Source organism: Dama dama, chromosome 9 (assembly GCF_033118175.1).
Source record: "Dama dama isolate Ldn47 chromosome 9, ASM3311817v1, whole genome shotgun sequence".
Lineage (NCBI taxonomy): Eukaryota > Metazoa > Chordata > Mammalia > Artiodactyla > Cervidae > Dama > Dama dama.
In genome coordinates, this window is record NC_083689.1 from 56,458,268 (window position 1) to 56,477,866 (window position 19,599).

At 42.4% G+C, this 19,599-nt stretch overlaps 1 protein-coding gene across 13 annotated transcripts in view; it reads left to right on the top strand.

Annotated features, from left to right (window-relative positions):
* ARHGAP26 (Rho GTPase activating protein 26) overlaps nucleotides 1–19,599 on the top strand; it is a 465,415-nt gene that overhangs the window by 350,003 nt on the left and 95,813 nt on the right. For all 13 annotated transcript variants that reach the window (XR_009694187.1, XR_009694186.1, XR_009694188.1 and 10 more), the window contains one exon: nucleotides 16,985–17,123. Coding sequence is in view for 10 of the 13 variants with exons in the window: in XM_061151615.1 (XP_061007598.1) it covers nucleotides 16,985–17,123 (139 nt within the window). In the remaining 3 variants the exon portion in view is untranslated. The remainder of the gene's footprint in view (nucleotides 1–16,984; nucleotides 17,124–19,599) is intronic.

Genomic DNA, 19,599 nt, shown 5'->3' on the forward strand with positions numbered 1-19,599 from the left:
CACAATACCATATGTCATCATCAGCTCTTGTTTGGATTTATAGGAACCTCCTAATTTGTTTCCTTGCATCTACCATTGGCCTGTCTGTTCTGATGTCAGTTACCAGAATGAGATGTTTTTAGTGTTAGATTATAGCATATCCATTGTCTGCTAAGAACTGTCCAGTGGCTTCACATTTCAGAGTGAAACTCAGAGCTCTTACAGGAGCCTGGAATGTCTTCCACAGTCTCTGCTCTCCCCTCTGCTACTTGCGTCATGTCATCTCCTACAGCCCTCTCCTCCAGCTCCTGCCTACAGCCACCTTGACCACCTCACTGTTCCTTGCCCACGGCACACACTCACACCTCAAGGCCTCTGCAACTGCTGTTTGTGGTGCCTGGAACACTCTTCCTCCTTCAAGCCTCAGTGAGGCCCACCCATATCTCTCTGTGAAACTGTGGACAGCCCCAACTCCAGCACTCCCCCTGCCCTTGAGGGTGCTTTCTCTCTCTCCACAGCACTTACCACTTTCTAGTATACTGTATATCATTTACTTGTTGGTTACATCTGTTACCTTTCTGACCTCTTCTAGAACATATGTATCATGAAAGCAGACAAATATGGGCTATTTTGTTCCCATAGTTCTTATGTATGTGCTTAGTACATGAGTGTTGGGTGAATGGATGGTAGCTGACCTCCAGACTGGCTCCCGGTGACCCTTGTTTCCTGGTATTCACCCCCTTGTGTGTTCTCTTCGAACTGTGAATAAGGGATCAACATGGATCCCAGTGTGATCAGTAGGAATTGATAATAAGAAACTGTGACGGTAACGGACTTGACTTTGGAGACCAGTCCTAAGACCTGGTAGCATTTGCTGTGGTCTAGATTTTCTCACTCTGGGGGAAGCAAGCCACCATATTGTGAGGATGGTCACACAGCCCAGTGGGGAGAAAGTGAGGCTGCCTGCCAACAACCAGCCCAGCATGCCAGCCATGTGAGCCTGTTATTTTGGAAGTGACTCCTCCAGCCCTGGTCATGCTTTCAGATGATGTGGCCCCAACCAACATCTTGAGTACAGCCTCATAAGAGGCCACTGAGCTAAGCCTCTCCTGAATTCCTGACCCATTGAAAGTGGGAGAGTTATCAAGTATTTTAAGTCACTAAGTTGGGGGGAGGGGTAAGTTGTTACACAGCATTAGTAACTACTAAAGAACCTCTGAATATAGACTTTCATGGAGTAATTGAGGTATCCTGAAAATTGTGTTAGACAACATAGGTTTTTTCTTATATGGTTAATAAAGAGATCTGAGGTCAGATAACTTACTTGAAGAAATTATCTTCTCTCTGTCTCAACCTTGGGACTTTGTCCAGCCACTTCCTTTATATATAAAGTCAGGTATAGATGATTATGTTCTGTATGATTAAAACAAACTTGTCAATGCAATCCCTATCAAGCTACCAACGGTATTTTTCACAGAACTAGACCAAAGAATTTCACAATTTGTATGGAAATACAAAAAACCTCGAATAGCCAAAGTAATCTTGAGAAAGAAGAATGGAACTGGAGGAATCAACCTGCCTGACTTCAGACTCTACTACAAAGCCACAGTCATCAAGACAGTATGGTACTGGCACAAAGACAGAAATATAGATCAATGGAACAGAATAGAAAGCCCAGAGATAAATCCACGAACCTATGGACACCTTATCTTTGACAAAGGAGGCAAGGATATACAATGGAAAAAAGACAACCTCTTTAACAAGTGGTGCTGGGAAAACTGGTCAACCACTTGTAAAAGAATGAAACTAGAACACTTTCTAACACCATACACAAAAATAAACTCAAAATGGATTAAAGATCTAAATGTAAGACCAGAAACTATAAAACTCCTAGAGGAGAACATAGGCAAAACACTCTCCGACATAAATCAAAGCAAGATCCTCTATGACCCACCTCCCAGAATATTGGAAATAAAAGCAAAACTAAACAAATGGGACCTAATGAAACTTAAAAGCTTTTGCACTACAAAGGAAACTATAAGTAAGATGAAAAGACAGCCCTCAGATTGGGAGAAAATAATAGCAAATGAAGAAACAGACAAAGGATTAATCTCAAAAATATACAAGCAACTCCTGAAGCTCAATTCCATAAAAATAAATGACCCAATCAAAAAATGGGCCAAAGAACTAAACAGACACTTCTCCAAAGAAGACATACAGATGGCTAACAAACACATGAAAAGATGCTCAACATCACTCATTATTAGAGAAATGCAAATCAAAACCACAATGAGGTACCATTACACGCCAGCCAGGATGGCTGCTATCCAAAAGTCTACAAGCAATAAATGCTGGAGAGGGTGTGGAGAAAAGGGAACCCTCTTACACTGTTGGTGGGAATGCAAACTAGTACAGCCGCTATGGAAAACAGTGTGGAGATTCCTTAAAAAACTGGACATAGAACTGCCATATGACCCAGCAATCCCACTTCTGGGCATACACACTGAGGAAACCAGATCTGAAAGAGACACGTGCACCCCAATGTTCATCGCAGCACTGTTTATAATAGCCAGGACATGGAAGCAACCTAGATGCCCATCAGCAGATGAATGGATAAGGAAGCTGTGGTACATATACACCATGGAATATTACTCAGCCATTAAAAAGAATTCATTTGAACCAGTCCTAATGAGATGGATGAAGCTGGAGCCCATTATACAGAGTGAAGTAAGGCAGAAAGATAAAGAACATTACAGCATACTGACACATGTATATGGAATTTAGAAAGGTGATAACGATAACCCTATATACAGAACAGAAAAAGAGACACAGAAATACAGAACAGACTTTTGAACTTTGTGGGAGAATGTGAGGGTGGGATATTTCAAAAGAACAGCATGTATACTATCTATGGTGAAACAGATCACCAGCCCAGGAGGGATGCATGAGACAAGTGCTCCGGCCTGGTGCACTGGGAAGACCCGGAGGAATCGGGTGGAGAGGGAGGTGGGAGGGGGGATCGGGATTGGGAATACATGTAAATCCATGGCTGATTCATATCAATGTATGACAAAACCCACTGGAAAAAAATAATAATAATAATTAAAAAAAAAACTAGAAAAAAAAAAAAGCGAGCATCTAAATAACCTACCTATGAAGTTACTGTACTAAATACAGATGGTAAAGCTAATTTCCATAGCAAGTAAAACTCGAGCTTTAAAAAAAAAAAAAAAAAAGGAAATATAATTGAATAACATGTTTCTAAACAAGTTAATAACATGATTTCTAAAAGCAAACCACTTGGATGTAAATCTGTTACCTCTTGTCAGCTGTGTGACCATGAACAGATTACTCAACCTCTCTATGCTCATGAAAATACTTTCAGTACAGTGTGACTGCTATGACAACCCCCCAAATCAGTAACTCAGGACAATAGTAATCTCTGTCTTCCTCACATACCAGTTCACTGTGGGTATTCTGTTGGTTGGATGCTACACAGTGATTCAGCAATCTAGGTTCCTTCTCTCTTGTAGTTCTGCCTTCTGCTCTGCAGATCTCTGCAATCAGCCAGTTGGTGAGGGAAATGAGAGGGCATGGAAGATTGGGTAAGATTCTGTGGGTCAAACCTAGAAGATGCTTTCCTTATTCTCTTCCACTTTCCATTGGCCAGAACTCAGTCATGTGGCCATCTCTAACTGCAAGGAAGACTGGGAAAGCCCCTAACCGTGCAGAGCAAAGGGAAAGAAGTTTGATGAACAATCAGCCAGTGATCCACATCCCTTTAGTTGGTTTGTTGTGGGGGTGAGATAAGGTGATTTATGTAAAGGTCTTAGCCAAGAATCTAACAAGGAGTATCACTAACTGTAAACTATTTTTTTCAGCAGTCTGAACAGATTTCTCTGAAGATAGAGCATAAATACATCTACGAGTATCGCATGTGCCTGCTTGCTCAAAATAATACTTTTTAAACATAATATTTTCTCAAATAAATAATATTAAATATTGAGACAAAGCTCTAAGGAGTAAGTACTTTGATTATGTTTCATGTCTGAGCTTATAGCAGGCAGCATCTAGTAGGTTTTGAACTGTAACAGTTTTTGGTGTCTTTGGGCCTTCAAAGCCAGGAAACATTAAAAAGTAACATGATAGGAAAAAGATTGGATACTGCTAATAACGTTATTGAAACTTTTGTCAACAAGTGCCATCCTGCTTGACTTCAGTGCAAAAAGCAGAAATAGAAATGAAATACGAAATGCAGGGCCAGGCCTGTAAGTATATGGGTAGGAACTGGTGCAAATACTCATCTGGTTTGTTGGATTATAAATTATGTTCCTCTCTACTGTGTATCTGGTGAGGCACATATTAAAAGAGCATTGCAGTGCTTTATTATATGTTCTTTTTCACTAGTTTCTGCCAGAGAGTGGGATGAATCACAGTGAGATTTATGTTCCTGTGGGAACCAGTGCAGGAGTGTCAGTGGAAACATTCTTGGGATGAAGGCTACAGTGGAGTGTGTGTCTCCAGTCCTGAGGGATCTCCCGTGCCACTTTGATGGAGGTTTTTAACCTGGGGTCTGTGATGGGCCAAAGCTATGTGCACAACCTGTGTTTGTACATGATTCTGGGGAGAAAGTCTTTAACATTCATCAGGCTTGTCTTTCTGATAAAAACAATTTAGAATAAGGCAATTTGACTCCTTTTCAAATGTTGCTTCAGGCCTGGTCTGGTATAAAGTCAGCAGATGCTGTGTTAGTCTCCTTTGGAAGCCTGTGATGTTCACCTCACAGGAACTCATGCTCTGAGAGCCCTTAGCTTTAGAGACAACACTTTGGATGAATTTACTGCCAAGGGAATTTCATTTTATTCATCAACAGACCTTGTTTATGTCCTCAGATAAATATTGTCATCTTTCTTTAAAATTCACAATATGAAGATGTTAGTTAACAGTATTTAATGAGCATTCCCTTGGTGGTGGTGGTTTAGTCGCTAAGTCATGTCAATCTCTTGCGACCCCACTGATTGTAGCCTGCCAGGCTCCTTTGTCTATGGGATTCTCTAGGCAAGACCACTGGAGTGGGTCGCCATTTCCTTCCCCAGGGGATCTTCCCGACCCAGGGATTGAACCTGGATATTCTGCATTGCAGGCAGATTCTCTACCAACTGAGCTATGAGGAAAGCTTGGCTTGGCTATAATTTTCTAGAAACATAAACACACACACACAAATCTCTTGAGTGACTACTTTTCTAACTTTGTTGTCAGAAGCTGCACAAAATCCTGAAACACCACAGGAAGAAGTGCTAACAGCATCATTTCAACCTGTCCCCCAACAGGCATTTGATAGCATATGTCCTCTTGCTTGAAACAAGCCATCACACAGGTCTTAAGTGTATGTCCCCTCAGTTAGTGGCATAATGTGCTCTCCCATGTTGTTAAGGGCATTTTATATAAGATGTGTAGTTTGTGCCTTGGAATAAAATTGAGTGAGACCCAGGAATAAGTATTGGAAGATAGCACAGAGAGAGGGTATAGAAACCCAGGCATGTAGCCTTTTTGGAGCCACTTGGTGGGGGGAACCATAAGGTATGTCTTTCCATTATTGCTTCATAATAGATCATCTGCAGACCTAGTGACATAAAACAGCAGTAATTTTTTTGCTCACAATTCTGTGTACCAGAACTTTGGGGAGGGCTTACCTGTGTTCTATATAATATCTGCTGGAGTGGTTTTGGTGCAGCTGGTAGATCCAAGATGACCTACTCCACATGTCTAGGACCTTGGTACCAACTGTTGCTGGGACACCTTGGTCCTCCTCCACTTGTCCTCTTTCTCCACGTGCTCTCTCATCGTTTAGTAGTCTAGGCCAAACTTTCAAAAGGACAAACACAGAAGCAGCAAGGCCTCAGAAGTTCTAGGCCTAGAATAGAATAGACAAAGTATCACTTTGACTGCATTCTGTTAGTCAAAGCAACAAGTCCAGCCAGACTGAAGGGGCAGGAAAGAGACCTCCCCTCCCACCATGGGAAGAGCAGTGTGCCCGCACAGATGTGGGAGGAGTTGTGGGCTGCTGTCTTTGCAGACCATCTCCCAGAATGCTTCTCTCCCCATCACTGGCAGGTTCACATGTAGCTCCATTGGAAATGCTTCCTTTTCTTATTAGTGCTGCAACTCCTCGGCATGTCTTATGGGAAATGCTCTTGTGTTTCTCCTCAGTAGTGGTCATTTTTACATGACCAGGGAGCATCCAACATTTGGTGGTAGTGGCAGGTTCAGTCCTCACATACCCTTTGTGAGCCTCATAATGGAGTACTAACTCATTAATGTCTAAACTGGGGAAAACATCTTTGTCTTTAAAGTTGACCTTTAGAAGAGAGGGAGAATTTTCTCCTGACAAGAAAACTCAGTTTCTTTTTCCTTATAAAACATATTTTTTCGTGCATAGGGCCTTGCCTGTCTACTCCCCACTACCGCCCCCCTCACTGCTGCCTCCCACTCTCTCGTTATTTACTGAGGATTAACACTAGACATTCAGACAAAGGGTTAAAAATTAAAATGAACTCCTGGACTCCTTTATGTTATCTCTGGCACATCTGCACAGCCTCAGGACAGCACCTATTTGTCAAGAAACATCCCCTGCTTAGCATCATTGTCTCATCTGGAGAACTTAACCTGTTTCTTGTTCGTGGGAGCCTTCATGATGTGTTTCTCACAGACATGGTTTGGTCACATTAAGTTCACTAACTACATACCTTGTTGTGATGCTCCCGAAACTTTGTTGTTCACTTCCTGCACAGCCCTGGGTAGGGGAGCAATGTTTGGAACAATTTGTACCAAATAGATATCCCATAGTAAGTGAAAGCAGAGAGAAAAAAGCCAGAAGATACAGAAGATACATGGGTGTTCATGGTACTTGTTCTTTTTCCATGCTGGTAATACATACTGATTTATTTGCTCAGTTAAAGGTAATGGGTCTTTTTAATGTACATCATCTAACAGTAATGAGAATAGCGATATTAATAGCTAACTTTTACTTACAGCTTATTGTTCACAAGACATTGTGGTAAGCAGCCTTATATTTATCGTATCATTTACTTTCCACAGCAACATTATAAGGCCAATATTGTTGGCTCTCTTTTATAAATTTTGAACCTGAAGTCCAGAGAGTTGAAGAAACAGCTTGTTAGGAGAGGAACTAAGGTTGAACTTAGGACTCCTTTCACAACTCAAGCTACTAAAATCTATTCTTGTTCATCTCTAATGATGGCATTTATTGAGCATCTACTGTTAACCAAAGATAAATGAGACAAGATCTTTTTTCCAATGGCTTTCTTGTTTTCTCAGGATATCAGTTTAGTTCAGTCGCTCAGTCGTGTCCAACTCTTTGCGACCCCATGAATCGCAGCATGCCAGGCCTCCCTGTCCATCATCAACTCTCAGAGTTTACTCAAACTCATGTCTATCGAGTCAATGATACCATCCAGCCATCTCATCCTCTATCGTCCCCTTCTCCTCCTGCCCCCAATCCCTCCCAGCATCAGGGTCTTTTCCAAAGAGTCAGCTCTTCGCATAAGGTGGCATAATACAGTTTGCCAAGTGACATTCAATAAAATGACTAAATTATATGGTACCGCCGAGGAGAAATACTTTCATTCTGCTTGTACTGGCCTCTCACAGATAAATAGAGGTTTTCTAGGCAGAGCAACAGTGGAGACAGTGGGGACAGCCTTCCAGAAGAACCATTAATCAATTAATCAACATTAATCAACTCGTATGTATTACAACATGGTTGTGAAAGAATCTTGGGTTGTATGTTAGCAAGTGGTCGGAGATGATGCCAGACAGTTGGATTGAGCCCCTCTGTCAGGGGTCTTGAAAGCTATGGGAAAAAGGTTGACATTTGCTCCAGAAAAATGAGAGCTCTCGGGGATTCCAAGTAGAGGAATGAAATGATTGTATCAGCACTTGAGAAAGACATCCCTGAAGCAGAACCAGATTGTACTTTGGTTGCTGATATCAAAATCACTCGTTAGATAAATAACAAAACCATAGTGTTGACCATAGTGTTGTAAACTTGGGGCTATATAGTTTAAAAGTCTTACTCAGAGACTGTAACCTTTAATATACAGCCTTTACTTATTATAGGCTAGGGTAGGATCCTAATGGCTTTTATTTGAGTTGTCTTGCCAGACTTCCTAAAGGGAAATACTAGCTCATGGCATCATTTCCCATCAACAACTCCATACCCTGTACTCAGCTTGGTTTATGTGAAAGCTAAAGAACAGACTTGAGAGTCTGGCTCTTTTTGTGGTTAGATTTCAGAGTTGAAAGTTCAGAGGGCAAAGACTTTGGCTGTTTCCATGCCTGTTTAAGGTAATAATTATTTTGAGTTAAACAGCTCATTCCTTGTCACCCTGAGCCTTAAGACATCAATTGGCCCATACTTGGGGTTATAGTGGAAGTTACCAATATTTATATGCGTCTAGTTAAGATTTCAAAATACTGAACGCTGTCATTGTCCAAGATACCTGAAAGCCCAGAAATTCTGCAATTTCTTACAAAGTTTTTTCCATTTCTCTTTTTAAAGGTTACCTTGCCAGTAACTTTGAAAAATTTAAATGTCTCGAAAGAACAACCCTGTCAAGAAACAAACTGCACCTTTTCAGGGTTTTGGTTAAACGTAAAATCTCAGGTTATGTGTATGTCTTCGTGTTCCTGTTACTTTCTGACACATATTTAGTAGGATGGGACTGGCTTGTTCTTGAACAGTCCATGATGTTTCCTTTGGCCATAACACTCAAAAGGGTTCCTGCACATGAAGCTGGACGTGGGTGTGCACAGGTGCCCAGGCACCTTGTGCTTCTATCAGTACTGCCCCTTTTAATGCCTATTGATGTTTTACCAAGTAAGTTACCGTGATCCTTTTTCCAGTCCATCAGTTGGCTTTGGAAGAGGTAGGAGAGTTGTGCTTTGAGTTGTTAATTCCCAGAAGTGCCCAAAGATCAGTGCCCCTTTTTCATACCTGTTAACTTTTAATCTTATAGTCAAGGGAAAGAGTGAGCAAATATGGATGGCCTCACTTAACACCTAGTGTAAAAGCAGCAAGCCCTAAACAACCTTGCATTTCCATTAAAATGATAGTGTTTCTTTCAAGATTGTCTTGATTTGAGTTGATTTGGGCCACCAAATTGCCTTGATCTGCTTTTAACAAAATACTGATGGCATTGAAATCTGTTGCATTCATTGTTGGGGTTTGTACACAACATGTAGGTCAGTTAATAGAATGCAATTGATTTGAATAGTTTCGGTCAACTGACAAGTGTTGGGCAGTTGTATTTCATTTTCTTGGCATTTCAAGAAGCTGTTGGTATGCAGAATGGATGATGGTGATGATGAAGGAGAACACCTGGACTCTTTATTCCATAGAGATAATGCCTGTCACTATGGCCTGCTTGGGAAGCTAATCTTATGTCTCATGGCCATGGCTTTTTTCATTTGCTTATTGATTTTGTTGTTGTTGTTACCTTTCCTTACATTGGTCCCCAAGGACATTCTTTTGCATGCGTGCTCAGTCATGTCCGATTCTTTGCAACCCAGTGGCCTGTCACCTGCCAGGTTCCTCTGTCCATGGGATTTCCCAAGCAAGAGCACTAAAGTGGGTGCCATTTCCTACTCCAGGGGATCTTCCTGACCCAGGGATCGAACCTGCATCTCTTGTGGCTTCTGCATTGGCAGGTGGATTCTTTACCACTGTGCCACCTTCTTTTTGGTTCTATCCAATTAGGTCTAGAAATAAGCTGGAATTACTTTTATGCTGGGCCAGAATGGTTCTGTCACAGACCTTTTTTCTATTTGTTGTGTCTAATGCCATGTAAACTGTTCTTCCTTAGTTTCATAGGTTGTGGATCTGAACATGTGTATCCCCCCCCCCCCCAACCCTGCCAGCAAAGCTCCAGAAAAACCAAGCATATTTGAATTGTGAAGCTTCTTTAATGGTTCTCAAGTAATGATGGAGCTTTGTTATGTTATACTCTATTCCTCTCTGTCAGCAAAGATAATAGGAAATAGAATCATTTTGGAGATAAGGAAAATCACAGCTGGCTATATATATGGCCAGTTACTAAATGGAATTGGTTCCTTTTGAGGAACTTTTAATAAAACTCCACAAACTACTTTCCAAATTGTTGTTCTCTGGGCCAAAATGCTGATATCAACAGGACATTGGACTTCCAACTGTCCTTAAAAAACCTCTCTGTGCCTGTAGCCTCTGAATTTGGCTTCTTAACTATTATATTAAATGAGCCCTGTTAAGACTTGCCTGGCTTTCCAGCAGAAGGCACTGGGTTTGTGGTTTGCCGTACCCTGAGCAATCCTGCTCTACAGCCTGTTGTTAGAAAGAGTGGGCAGTATGTAAGCTGGTATGTGTAGGCCTAGTCCTTCGGCTCCAAAGCAGACACTCTTCAGATTAAACAAGCCCATAACTTGTTATTTTTTTATTACTTGAAACCCTGATGCACCGTGTCTCAGGAAAGTGCTTAGTCTCCTCTCTCTAGAAGCCTTTCTCTTTTGCCTTGTAATCCCAGGCCTCTGGCGTTGATTTATTGTCTCAACTACTTTTCAGTTACAGACCAGGAACTCTTCATCATTACCTAATTTTCCTCCCATAAAAATCACAGCACATAATAAAGAGTACACCACACACATGGGGAGGCTTCTAATCCTTGTGAATTGCAGAAGCATATTACTGGTGGAATCAGAATAGGTATAAAAATGTATATATGACATGGCTAAGAATAAATCCCACAAGTGTCAGTGGTCTCCAGTGTCAAGATGGGCCCAAGGGAGGGGCAGGGGACAGCAGTGAAATTTGAATTTTGTAGACAACAAGGGGGAAAGAACAGCAAATTCTAACATTGCTGTAAGCATTTAAGATCGATGTTTTGCAAAGAACAGTAATTAAATTTTCACTTATAAATTAAATCCTCTGCAGATAATTCATTGTTGAGTCTCCAGTTATTCTCCTTCTTATATTTTTTTATTGGATACAGTCATGGCTTTTGGGCACTGAGTGTCAAACTGTGTTAGGTGCTTCTGTCCTCACCTCAGTCCCAGTAGTTTTTATAGATGCAGCAGCTGAAGGTCAGAGTTATATAATTTGTTCAAAGTCACAGAGCTAGTGAATGACTAAAATCAGATCCATCAGACTCCACAACTATGATCTTTGCATTTTGTTTTTTGTCTCTCAAATTAATAACAGATATAAAGGCCACAGGTGATTAAGACCCAGACAGTCCAGCTAAGCTGTCTTAAGTCCTAGTCCAACTGTACTCATCCATGTGACCTTGAACAAATCAGCTCGTCTCAATGAGTCTCACCTATGAGATGACAATGCTTAACTTAACATCTGCTTCTGTCGTGTCCAACTCTTTGTGACCCCATGGACTGTAGCCCGCCAGGCTCCTCTGTCCATGGGATTTTCCAGGCAAGAATACTGGAGTAGGTTGCCATGCCCTCCATCAGGGGATCTTCCCGACCCAGGGACCAAACCCGTGTCTCCTGTGTCTCCTGCGTTGGCAGTTGTGTTCTTTACCACTAGCGCCACCTGGGAAACCCCAAGAATAATGATAAATCCTGAGAGAAAGTGAAAGTGTTAGTTGCTCAGTTGTGTCCAACTGTCTGCCACCCCACAGACTGTAGCCCACCAGGCTCCTCTGTCCATGGAATTCTGAAGAATTCCAAGAATACTGAAGTGGGTAGCCATTCTCTTCTACGGGGTATCTTCCCCACCCGGGGATTGAACCCTTGTCTCCTGCACAGCAGGCAGATTCTTTACTGTCTGAGCCACCAGGGAAGCCCAAGTCCTGAGATAATACATGTGAATAACAGCATGATAAGCACTCAACAAACTTGGGATATTTTTATTGTCCCTTACCCTAACTCTACCTCCTGCCCACCCTTTATCAGGTTCTGTGCTCAGCATTTAATGTGCATTAACTTTTCAGTATCTCTGCAGGATAGGTGTTAGATTCCCATTTACACAAGGGAAACAGCTCAAAGGGGTTAAGGCTTTTGCCCAAGTTGAACCCAAGTCTGTATGGCTCCAATGCCTATTTGCTTTCTCCCCATAAAACGATGGTAAATTCCTTTCCTATATATTTATTTTTTGGACGATGTTTAGGTTTTTTTTAAATTAATTTTTATTGGAGTCTAGTTGATTTACATTGTTGTGTTAGTTTCTGCTGTACAGCAAAATGAATCAGTTATGCATATATCCACCCTTTTTTAGATTCTTTTCCCATATAGGTCATTACAGAGTATTCAGTAACATTCCCTGTGCTATACAGTAGGTTCTTGTTAGTTATCTATTTTCTATATCAGTTCAGTTCAGTTCAGTCGCTCAGTCGTGTCCGACTCTTTGCAACCCCATGAATCGCAGCACACCAGGCCTCCCTGTCCATCACCAACTCCCAGAGTTTACTCAAACTCATGCCCATCGAGTCGGTGATGCCATCCAGCCATCTCATCCTCTGTCGTCCCCTTCTCCTCCTGCCCCGAATCCCACCCAGCATCAGGGTCTTTTCCAACGAGTCGACTCTTCGCATGAGGTGGCCCAAGTGCTAGAGTTTCGGCTTTAGCACCAGTCCGTCCAGTGGACCCCGGGGCTGATCTCCTTCAGGATGAACTGTCTAGTAGTATGTCAGTCTCAGTCTCCCCACTCTTCCCGACCCCACACCCCCATTGGTAACCACAGTTTATTTTAGGTATCCGTGACTCCGTTTCTGTTTTGTAAATAAGTTCATTTGTATAATACCACTTTTTTAGATTCCGCGTATAAGTTGCATCCGTTACACAGCAATGATGGCACTGTCTATGTTGGTGATGTTAGTCCTGCCCGCTGAGCAGCCAGACCAGGACTTAGCCTAGCTCTGTGTGACTGCAGAGGCCAAGCCATCCCTGACCATTCTGCCACACAGCTGAAGGGGAAACAGTAGCTTGGTATTTACAGGTCTGCTCATTCCACTTGTAGGAATCTTGAAATTAGGGATACTTGGGAGAGTTATTTAGAATCATATTTTTATTTTATGGTCTTCTCCTCCCTGGTGGCTTAGACGGTAAAGTATCTGCCTACAATGCGGGATACCTGGGTTCAATCCCTGGGTTGGGAAGATTTCCTGGAGAAGGAAATGGCAACCCACTCCAGTATTCTTGCCTGGAAAATCTCATGGACAGAGGAGCCTGGTAGACTACAGTCCATGGGGTCGCAAAGAGTCGGACACAACTGAGCGATTTCACTTTTCCCTGTTAGCTTCCAGAAGGCTTAGAGCCTTCCTAATAACTTTTATTTCCAAGGCATTCCTAAGTCAGAATTCGTTTGTAAATTTGAACAGAATTAATGGGACACTTGGGGTATAGAATAACCTCCCCACACCCCCCCCCCCCCCCCCCCCGCTTTTCTGTTAATTTGGAACGTCTCTGTGAGATGAGTAGATTGTTCAGCTACCTGGTAGATCTCCATAAATCTATTGCTCAGAGACTACGTGAGCTCATACTTCCGTTGTTCGGCAGAGATGTTGGTATACTGATTCTACTCGTTAGAATGAGGGAAACTGCACAGGGTTCTCTTGAAGTCAGCCCTTCCAAACAAATTAGGATTGGAGTAACAGCAAAATTGTGAATCATTTGAATACTTATTAGAATTCCAGCTCACTTTTAGCACATAGGCATCTCTTGGCCTGGCTGAGAAGTTGGCTCAACAGTGAGCAGCCTTTAAACAACTTGTATGTATTCAAGTTTCAGAGTTAAACGAACAACAGTAGTTTGGGGAATGATTGCCCAGACTCCTTAGTGAAAGTTTGTATCTTCTTTTCTGAATTGGTCTGATTTGCATGCCCTTGTGCCTCAAAAAAAAAAACGTGTAATAATAATGATGATAGTCCTATGTCTGGCACTCCACATTTCATAGCAGGCCCACTTGCACATGTGTCCATTTGATCCTGAAAATAGCCCTGTCCAAGTACTTCAAAAGCCTGGGCCTGGCTTGCACTGAGGCCCAGAGAGCTAGACCTCAGGACTATAGCTCTGGCCCATGGAGAAAATCTCCATCTTCTAGAACTAGAATGATTCTAGTATGCTCCAATAGCTTTCCTTTTAGAGAGAACAGCCAATAAGCAGAATGTAATTCCCATGTCTCCTGCTATTTATCAGTATATAAACACAGTTTGGGAAGCAATTTTCCACTCCTCTGTTTAAATTGGTAGCTCTTCCTCACGACTCACTCTTCTTTGTTTCTCTAGCATCTAGTACAGTTTTTAGGAAAGAGGAAATGCTCACTTTTCTGGTGACAGTTGAAATGAAAATGCTGCATATGCATTATCATTTTTCTTATTGTGGTTGTACAAGGATCTCATTTTCAGTAGCTCATTAGAAAAAGAAAGACAAAATTTGGAAGCCAGACATAGGAGGTGGGGGCTTATCACTTAGTCTGAATTCATTTTCAGATATTTTTTGCTTGGAATTGCAGAACATGCTGTACTTAAGGCCAGAGGCAGAAGGGTGTTAAGAGACATCATTATTTGTTGAAATCTGTACTTGCGGGTTTGGGCAGCAGCTTTGGTAGTATAGGTTGGCTGGAGAAGATGAGCTGAATGCTGAGAACTGCTGTGGAGATGGGGAGGGGAGTTGTTGGAAACTGCAGGTCTAGGGTTCCATCCAAGCCCCTCTCCTGCTGGGCCATGTGGTTCAGGAAATCTCTCCTTGTGGAATGGTCCTCCTGCTTGGCTGCACTGAGTTGACCTAGCACAGTGACTGGCAGGTGCAGACACTCATATATAAGAGCAATTGCCAGTGTTACTGGTGCACAGGGTGTCACCTAGGGGCAGCCCTGGCTGGATCGTTGGGGTGCAGAACGAAGTGGGAGGGAGCTTCTTAGGTCTGTGCTTAGGTCTTAGCACTGTGGTCCTTGAGCTCAGCAACAAGCATAGTTTCTCTTTTCTTTCCTTGGAGATCCTCAGAGGGATCCTGGTGACATGTGTAGCACTGGTACTTATTTTTGGGGTTCAAGCTCCTCTGGAAGCTAGGGGGTTTTTGTTGTTTTTAAATTCCCTTCTCTCCTTACATCCTCGCCCCAAACGAACTCAGCTATGTAGTGATTCAGTTTATTTTGCTGAAAATTCAGTCCGTTGGGGAAAATATGATAATGCTGTTTTCAGACAGCTGTGTTTGGAAGGGAGACTGACTGCACCAGCTGGCTGGCATCATTGGAACCCAAAGACCTGCCAACTCATGGAGAGCAGCTGTTTTGGCTGAAATTCTTATCATTCTTATGACTTTGCTTCCTATATCTCAGCTTCTGAGTTCTGCTTTTTAATGCATGCACAAAGGGGAGAAAACCGTGGGAAAGATTCTCCTGTGTCTAGGGCCACCCATAGGTGAGGGGCATGGGGGTGCCACCACTTTCCTCTCATCACTTGTGATTACTGGGAAACAGATGATCCAGAAGACTCCAGAGTATGAGATGATAATGAATGGGTCAATAAATGTTGATATCGTAATACAGTGGGTATATTATGCAGTCAAGAAGAATAAGGTTTGAAGATTTTTTAATGAAGGGGGAAATGTTACAATACAATGTTAGAAGAAACATATAGGATACAAAATTGTAAAAAGAATAGGATTCCAATTATGGAGAAGTGTATTTTAACTTTAAATGAGATAACTCATACAAAGCACTTGAGGTGGTTCCTGACATGGTTGATACTCAGTAAATCACAGCTGCTAGATGCAGACTCTCTAAACCATAGGAAACGTGCTGTACCCAGAATGCTGGTAGAAAGGAGATGCTCAAAAGATCTTTCCAGGCTGAATGAATTAGTGTTGTTGTTATCATATGCTCTTAAGAAGGAATCTAGAAAATCTAGGGACACAGTTTTTCTGTGTTATCATCTGTAATTATGTTTGTAATTGTGGCAGCTTAACCTCTCTGCCTCAGTCTTTCATTATAAATGGTGAGAACAGTACCTGATGCCCTGGGTCACACAGAACTGAGTGAGCTACATGGGAAACACATGCAGCGACTGGTCCTTAGGGAGCTGGTGTTGCAGGGTGGTGATGTCATCATGGTGAGCACCATGTAAGTGGTAGCTATTATAATAATTCTGTCATACTTGGATCTGTAGGAAAAAAGACAAGCATTGTCATGAATTTTATCTGTCATTTTCTTCTCACTTTTTTTTTTTTTTTTAACCATGGACCTGTTTTGTTTTTTGCAATGAAAGCTTAAAACAAAAAAGCTCATGTGAAAATAAAATTCAAATGCTAACAGTGGTTATCTCTAAACAGTGGAATCGGGAGAGTTTTTCTGTTTTCTTATTGAAGCTTTTCTACATTTTCCAAACAGTTTGTAGTATGTATGTTACTTCTGTCATCAAGAGTTGGGAGAAACAGCCTTTTTTTTTTTTCAGCTCAAAGATAACACAAAGCTGCTGAAGTAGAAAAGATGGTCCAGCTAGAGATGACTGAGGATGAGAAAATGATGCCCTGTTCTGGGCTTCTTTGGGGGATGTCATTTAAATGCATGTTTAACATCCTTAGAAAATTGTGAAGCAGTTGTTAAGAACTAGGAAATAGACCCATGCACAGTGAAGAACAGGAAAGTGATTTTGATTAATCAGTTCTGGATAAAGGTAATCAAAAAAAATTTGAGTCCTTTTCACAGACAGTGGCTACTTTCCATTGGCCCTGGAGAGAACAACAGAAAGAAAATCCATGGACATGATAACAGAAGGGGTGGGAAATGAAAGTGGATGGTTCCTGACCCTTGGGGTGTACTTCCAAAGGAGACAGTTCCTAGAGATGCTTACAATAGAGTCCTGAGCAGATGCTGGTGGTCTTTTTCAATGTTTTTCTAGCTGGTTCTTAGACCCCACTAGACTTTCTAATCATACAGGTCCAGACTTGTGCTTTCTTCCGGGTTCGCATTAGTGTATAACCTTTTTATGAAACTATTTTGCAGATATTTAACACCGTGCCAGACACGCCCCTCACCAATTCCCAACTACACCTGTCTCGGAAGAAGAGCAGTGACTCCAAACCCCCGTCCTGCAGCGAGAGGCCCTTGACGCTCTTCCACACCGTGCAGTCAACAGAGAAACGTGAGTCACTGCCTAGGGTGCCCTAAGAATACCTCGGCCGCCTCCCCACTGCCCGGAGAAACTTACCTCTACCTTTGTGTGTAAGCTGCTGCCTTTTGTGACCTTGAGGACAGTGTATTGACCATCATGCCCTCCCAGGTTCTGTGGCTGAGTAACCTCGACAGGACAGGAAGCAGGGGTGCAAGGAGCCGCACTGTCCAGGATCCACTTTCCAGATCTCCTGTGGGCAGATAGCTGAGCCTCTTTTCCTCCAGTCACACAGTCAAAGCTTAGTTCAGGCACTACTTCTTCAGTCCCTCCTTTGTTATTGGCTCCACTGGGACCAGTGTCCCTTCCTTTTCTCAGGTTGAAATTCTATGCTTATTAGCACGAGACACACGTACCACTGGAATGGGGCTTTCTCTGTTCGGGGACCTTGTTTGGCTTGCTTCTCCTTCCCCTCCACTTCTTCCAGGCCTGGTGCACAGTAGATACTTACTAAGTGTGTGGAATTAATTAACAGATTAATAAGAGAGCACTACGCTCCTTGCTCCAAATAGCAGAGGGTTCTCACCATGACTGTATCAAATCTTGTTTTCACTTCTGGATTTCTGAGTACTTTGCAGCGATCGGGTTACTGGGCTCTCAGATCTCCAGTGTGGTTTCTCTTCAGTTCCTGTAATGAGGGAGTCCAGCGGTGGAGGAATGGGTTTGAAGGCCCCAGCACTGCCCATGGGCAGGCAGACCGGGCTTCTGTACCAGTGACAGCATTTGAGCAAGCCTCCTACTTTCTCTCAGCTTTAGTTTACTTGTGTGTACAGTAGGGTTAATAGGCCCTAACTCAGAGGAAAATGATAGGGATTCAGCAAACTTATGCAGTTAAGCAGCTAGCACAGGACGTGGCAAGGGTGATCGGCTGACAGCTGCTCCTGTTATCATTAGTTACTGTTTAATCACATGTAGGAACAGAGGAGGATAAAAACGTGACCTTGTCTGTAAGGAACTCACGATTGAGTAAAGGAAGTAGACAAGTGAATAGGTAACAGTAAGTCGGCAGATAGCTGCTCTCACAGAGAAGTGTGTATTGGGGAGGCAGGAGAACCTGGTGGTTGAAAGTGCTCATGGGCACAGCTGCCTGGGTGAGAGCCCTCCTCGACAGCTCCCTGGCTGTGTCACGTGGGCCCATTCTCTACTATTGCAGGGCCTCAGGCTCCTCTTCTGCAAGACAGGGGTAATGGTTTTCTGCCTCACAGGTTTGTTGTGAGGATTAAAGCACTTCAGATGGTGCTGTGTAAATGCTGGGGGTGTGAAAGTGCTATGATTATTATATAATTATTATATATTTTATTTAATATATTAATATGTAGTCTGTATGGTTTTATATATTTATACAAATATGATATGTCTGTTATGTATTATGTGATAATAACAATATTCTCTATGAGTTACAGTAAAATCACAAATCAGAAAAAATGATCGTCTTGATTTTGAGGAGGGAAGACATTCTATATTTGGATTGGCATCTTTCTCTTTGTTACAGAAAATGTTTTCTATCCCTTTGTCTTCCAGAAGTAACAGCCTTTCTATCATTATTCCTGAGAACAAATCTGCCCCACCTTGGAGGATCACTGCTTTTAAAGAGATTGCTGTATCCCATAATGTGGCCACACCTTGGTGTATCCACTTGGGTTGTTTCAGATACCTTGCTTTTATGAATAAAACCACTATATCATCCTTGTAGCTGAATCTGTTCATATTCATGATTATTTCCTTAAGATAAATTCCTGGAAGAGTCCCTGGGTCAGCAGATAGGCACAGTGTCAGGGCTTTGACCCCATACTGCAACTGGCTTTCCTTCAAACAGTAGCCTGTGTTCCCCTTAAGTATCTGGCTAGGGACATTCTCACTGTGTTCTATACCAGAAAATACTTGCAACAGGCCTGGCCTCACCCTCATCTGCCACGAACACAGTATCTGGCTGTGGGGTGAGAAGCTTCTCATATTTCCAGGACAGCCACGGTCACCTAAGGTTTTGTGCTAAGCAGTGTATGTTTGCGCCTCAGGACAGATCAAATGATATTGGTAAATTCCTCTAAGCTTGAAAAAGTGCCAAGTTGATGCTTAGATGGGAACAGAGGCAGCTATGGATCAGGTCTTTTTTTTTTTTTCCCCCAATTATTTTTATTAGTTGGAGGCTAATTACTTTACAATATTGTAGTGATTTTTGCCATACATGGATCAGGTCTTAAAGCATATTCTCAGAGCATGTAAGAAAGAAGGTGGCGATTAGGAGAAAATCAATTAGATCTCTTCTCAAGATTAATTCTGTCACACAAGGCAGCGAGTGAAAGTTAAGGATGTGTGAAGGCAGACGTGCCTAAGCTGCAGATCAAGCTGTCCCTGTCTGAACACGGGTGGACAGGAGGATGCGAGACAGGAAGACAGTGAAGCAGTAATCTTCCCTGGGAGCAGAAGGAAACCCTCCCTGGAAACAGGG